This window comes from Oryx dammah, unplaced genomic scaffold (genome assembly GCF_014754425.2).
Source record: "Oryx dammah isolate SB20612 unplaced genomic scaffold, SCBI_Odam_1.1 HiC_scaffold_28, whole genome shotgun sequence".
Lineage (NCBI taxonomy): Eukaryota > Metazoa > Chordata > Mammalia > Artiodactyla > Bovidae > Oryx > Oryx dammah.
This window is the reverse complement of record NW_024070212.1, coordinates 26,980,718-26,986,717: the sequence shown is the minus strand read 5'-3', so window position 1 is coordinate 26,986,717 and position 6,000 is coordinate 26,980,718. Positions and strand designations below refer to the sequence as shown.

At 37.2% G+C, this 6,000-nt stretch overlaps 1 protein-coding gene across 1 annotated transcript; it reads left to right on the top strand.

The window, feature by feature from the left end:
* The first annotated feature begins 357 nt into the window (after positions 1–357).
* TSHB (thyroid stimulating hormone subunit beta) lies at positions 358–1,195 on the top strand. Its single transcript, XM_040230970.1, has 2 exons — positions 358–519; positions 941–1,195. Exons 1-2 carry the CDS (start codon positions 358–360, stop codon positions 1,193–1,195), a joined length of 417 nt encoding a protein of 138 aa, XP_040086904.1.
* Positions 1,196–6,000: the final 4,805 nt, after the last annotated feature.

Genomic DNA, 6,000 nt, shown 5'->3' with positions numbered 1-6,000 from the left:
TGATTGTTTCCAATGAATGAATTATTTTGTACTTAGTTGACTACATGTCCCTGCTACTTTTCTGTTGTAGTGTTTCAGGCTTGCCATTTCACTGGATCTAAGTGGCACTTGCAAGCAGGACTTTCACTTTGTGAGCTTTGTCATGATGGGGTACATGTATCATAGCCACGTCTAAGTGTGCACAGAAAGATTATTGAGAAAATTAGCTATTCAAAAACACTAATATAGGGTCTAAGACAAAGTAGGTATCAATACATACATATACACACACACATACACATTATAGCACTTTCCATATGTCCCTTCTGAATGTTCTAAAGGATACATGTAATATCTTAATCTTATCTTTGATTTAGCATGACTGCTATCTTCCTGATGTCCATGATTTTTGGCCTTGCATGTGGACAAGCAATGTCTTTTTGTATTCCAACTGAGTATACGATGCATGTCGAAAGGAAAGAATGTGCTTACTGCTTAACCATCAACACCACCATCTGTGCTGGTTATTGTATGACGCGGGTACGTAGTTCATTTCAGTTCTTTTAGCTGAAAATTAGATAAACCTAGACCCAGTCCTTTTCTATCCAGAAAGAAAATGAGATAAACCACAACCTCATTTCCAAAATCTAATGCTTATTGGCTCTGTAGAGGTAGGGTACACAGGTTACAGTGTATACTCAGCACAGTTTATAACAGCTTTACTTCCAAAATTTATTTAAATGGCATATTGGTCGCATGATATATGATGAAGGAGAGGGAGTGTCACTTTTATCTGTGTGGGATTTAGTGTGGATATATTGAGTTGGCATTGGGAAATGGAACTAAAGAATCCTCCTCTAGTCCTATTTATGACAAAATAATATGTTAATTTTTATGTTTCCATTACTATATATTTTCTAAAGTCCTATCGCATTATGCTCCTTTTAAATTCTTTCCTTAGGATGTCAATGGCAAGCTGTTTCTTCCCAAATATGCCCTGTCTCAGGATGTCTGTACATACAGAGACTTCATGTTCAAGACTGCAGAAATACCAGGATGCCCACGCCATGTTACTCCTTATTTTTCCTACCCAGTAGCTATAAGCTGTAAGTGTGGCAAGTGTAATACTGACTATAGTGATTGTATACATGAGGCCATCAAAACAAACTATTGTACCAAACCTCAGAAGTCCTATGTGGTGGGATTTTCTATCTAATTTTAATAGTAATGTAATTTGCAATTTGGTTAAATGTATTTACCTGGAATAAAACTAATAAAATATTGACATATTTCACAACACCTTGTGTACATTTGAGTACTATTTCATCCATATCCTACCCATTCATGCATTAGAGAGCTTAAGGGCTTTAGAAGAAAAGGGGAGTGAAAGAGCATTTCCAGCTCATATGAAGGATGATTTCCACATGAAAGGGCAGAGTGGTAAAATGAAGAATAGGGACATAAATTACTAATGAAAGCCAGTCTTAAGTAGACTCTTTTAACAGAGGGCCATGAGGTTTGTCTTAGCCTATTAATAGAAAATGAATATGGGAAAGCTACAGAATAGCATGTAGTAGTAACAGTAGTATGTAGTAGTAACAGTAGTATGTAGTAGTATGATCAGCCTCTGAAGTAACACATGGCATCACTGTACTGGAGACACCTACTTCTAAAGGCTGAAACAAGACTGGAGCAGAGGGGAAGAGTAAGGAATATGTGAAATGTGCAATATAGTACTTTATCCTGTCATTTAAATGCACAAGATAAAACTTCACCAAAACTCAGTAAACAGTATATTCTAATCTATTTAATTACTCTGGTGGGCCTACTGATTTATGAAAGCTATACCCCAAAAGCCTAGATAAGAGGCCATGATCATCTTACATGTAGAAGTCTAAATCCTTTGTAGTCTTTCAGGTAATTTGAGACATTTTTCAGTAACTTGTGCTGTTTGGGCTTTTGATGTCATGAAAAACTAGTATAATTATGAAAGATTTTAGAAATAGTGGTAGAGTGTGAAGGGATTTCATTGAGAGGAATCATCTTAAATTCTAACCTAAACCTTCAATATGGAAACACTGTTTTCCAGTAAATTTGCTTAGTAAGTAAGTGTTTTGTTTTTCTTTTCCTTTCTTAAGTACTCTTTCATGAGAGTTTGGTTTCAAGAGCTGTGTGAAGTGACAGACCTAGTCCCCGGCAGACTTGACCTCAGAAGGATGACTAATCCTGTATTTTCCATTTCTCTCTATCCAAATTCTAGATAGAGAGAACTTGCCATTGGGTGAAAACCATTGTCAGCGGGGTCAGTTGTCTTTGCTATATCCCACAGTCACTGGTTGCATTAATGTGGGCATTATGTAAATACCTACAGGCTGACAGTGTCTGAGGGGATGCTAAGGCAGTGCAGATGGATTAGTACCCAAACCCATGTTCCGCTGATGAGGACACAGTAGTTGTACATTTATATGCAAAGTCAGGAATCCAAATTATTCTTACCTTAATAGCTGAAGTTGATATTAGGATGTACTCCAAATATTAATCTGGGTCTTCAGGTTCTCATATTGCTTGATGACATGAACACTTAAAGCTGCAGGATTATAACATTCCCTCTGAATCTGTATATTGAATATAGATATTTGATTAATGAGTAAAAAATCTAATGTTTAAACCTAGCTGGTACTAATGACAAAAGACTTTCACAGAATCTGAAAAATGTTTTTCAAGAACTTGAACTATGGAAAGGCTATCAGGTTCAGAGAGAGCCCTTATAAATAGTCAAGCTCAGAAGACATTTTAAAAAAATGATCTATTTATTTTAATTGGAGGCTAATTATTTTACAATATTGTAGTGGTTTTTGCCATACATTGACATGAATCAACCATGGGCGCACATATGTTCCCCATCCAGAACCCCCCTCTCACCTCCATCCCCATCCCATCCCCCAGGGTCATCCCAGTGCACCAGCCCTGAGCACCCTTTCTCATACATCGAACCTGAATCAGCAATCCACTTCACATATGATAATATACAAGTTTCAATGCTACCCTCTCAAATCATCCCACCCTTGCCTTCTCCCACAGAGTCCAAAAGACTGTTCTTTACATCTGTGTCTCTTTTGTTGTCTCACATATAGGGTCATCACTACCATCTTTCTAAATTCCATATATATGCATTAGTATACTGTATTGGTGTTTTTCTTTCTCACTTACTTCACTCTATATAATAGGCTCCAGTTTCATCCACCTCATTAGAACTGATTCGAATGTATTCTTTTTAATGGCTGAGTAATACTCCACTGTGTATATGTACCACAGATTTCTTATCCATTCATCTGCTGATGGACATCTAGGTTGCTTCCATGTCCTGACTATTATAAACAGTGCTGTGATGAACATTGGGGTACACGTGTCTCTTTCAGTTCTGGTGTCCTCGGTGTGTATGCCCAGAAGTGGGATTGCTGGGTCATATGGCAGTTCTATTTCCAGTTTTTTAAGGAATCTCCACACTGTTCTCCATAGTGGCTGTACTAGTTTGCATTCCCACCAACAGTGTCAGAGGGTTCCCTTTTCTCCAAACCCTCTCCAGCATTTATTGCTTGTAGACTTTTGGATAGCAGCCATTCTGACTGGCATGAGATGGTACCTCATTGTGGTTTTGATTTGTATTTCTCTGATAATGAGTGATGTTGAGCATCTTTTCATGTGTTTGTTAGCCATCTGTATGTCTTCTTTGGAGAAATGTCTATTTAGTTCTTTGGCCCATTTTTTGATTGGGTCGTTTGTTTTTCTGGAATTGAGCTGCAGGAGTTGCTTGTATATTTTTGAGATTAGTTGTTTGTCAGTTGCTTCATTTGCTATTATTTTCTCCCATTCTGAAGGCTATCTTTTCACCTTGCTTATAGTTTCCTTTGTTGTGCAGAGGCTTTTAAGTTTAATTAGGTCCCATTTGTTTATTTTTGCTTTTATTTCCAATATTCTGGGAGGTGGGTCATAGAGGACCCTGCTGTGATTTATGTTGGAGAGTGTTTTGCCTATGTTCTCCTCTAGGAGTTTTATAGTTTCTGGTCTCATGTTTAGATCTTTAATCCATTTTGAGTTTATTTTTGTGTATGGTGTTAATGTTCTAGTTTCATTCTTTTACAAGTGGTTGACCAGTTTTCCCAGCACCACTTGTTAAAGAGATTGTCTTTTCTCCATTGTATATTCTTGCCTCCTTTGTCAAAGATAAGGTGTCCATAGGTGTGTGGATTTATCTCTGGGCTTTCTATTTTGTTCCATTAATCTATATTTCTGTCTTTGTGCCAGTACCATACTGTTTTGATGACTGTGGCTTTGTAATTGAGCCTGAAGTCAGGCAGGTTGATTCCTCCAGTTCCATTCTTCTTTCTCAAGATTGCTTTGGCTGTTCGAGGTTTTTTGTATTTCCTTACAAATTGTGAAATTAATTGTCCTAGTTCTCTGAAAAATACTGTTGGTAGCTTGATAGGGATTGCATTGAATCTATAGATCACTTTGGGTAGTATACTCATTTTCACTATATTGATTGTTCTGATCCATGAACATGGTATATTTCTCCATCTATTTGTGTCATTTTTTATTTCTTTCATCAGTGTTTTATAGTTTTCTATATATAGGTCTTTTGCTTCTTTAGGTAAATTTATTCCTAAGTATTTTATTTTTTTCATTGCAATGGTGAATGGAATTGTTTCCTTAATTTCTCTTTCTGATTTCTATATTGTTAGTGTATAGGAGAAGGCAATGGCACCCCACTCCAGTACTCTTGCCTGGAAAATCCCATGGATGGAGGAGCCTGGAAGGCTGCAGTCCATGGGGTCGCTAAGAGTCGGACACGACTGAGCGACTTCACTTTCACTTTTCACTTTCATGCATTGGAGAAGGAAATGGCAACCCACTCCAATGTTCTTGGCTGGAGAATCCCAGGGACGGCGGAGCTGCTGGGCTGCCGTCTATGGGGTCGCACAGAGTCGAACACGACTGAAGTGACTTAGCAGCAGCAGCAGTGTATAGGAATGCAAAGGATTTGTGTGTTAATTTTATATCCTGCAACTTTACTATTCATTGATTAGCTCTAGTAATTTTCTGGTGGAATCTTTTAGGCTTTTCTATGTAGAGGATCATGTCATCTGCAAACAGTGAGAGTTTTACTTCTTCAGAAGACATTTGTCATATGGGCTTCCTCCTTCATTAAGGAGGCTAGGCCTGGACATGGGTATAGTGGCATGTACCACCATGGAACCTTACAGTGGGTGCATCAGAGACAACTTGTTTCCTTCCACTGAAGGCAATCCGTTTGGGTTAGAGACATAAATGGTGTATTAAACTACTTTTGAAAATGGAGTTATCCAAGCAAAGGATCCTTGAAAAGAGCTTAGGAATTGTCATGACCCACAATTTACCTCAACTGGATCCAGAAACTTGAGTATATGGAAATGCTGTTTTGGAAAGTATTAGTATTCTTTGGGTTTAGAAGTGAGACAATAAATAGAGAACTTAGAATAAATAAGAAATAAATAATAAATGAGAATAAATAAGAAATGGAAGAATTATTACTTGTGTGAGAAGAGAAAGATGGAAATTTGGGAACATGTTCTGAACTGGTCTTTAATTCAATCTCAAGTTTGAAGGAGTCAGTTTTTGGCAGAGGAGATTTGAAATTCAGCTCTTTAAAAAGAGTCCCTCTTGTTTCTCATTTGACTTTGCAATATAAAGAGTACTTTCATAACCTAATGGATTTGAAATCAGTGCAATAATCTCTGCTTTTTAGAAGTAAGTGAGTGTACCAAGATGATATATTATCAGGTAATAGTGTGATGCTTGTTGATAAAAGGAAATTCAAGTAATACAAGTTCTCTTTTAGAGGAAATGTACCTCAACATAATAAATGTCATATATACAAGTCCACAGAGAACATCATACCAATGAAAATGTTTTCTCTAAGACGAGGAACAAGATAAGAATATTCACTCTCATGATAGTATTGGAAGTCCTAGCCAGAGCAAG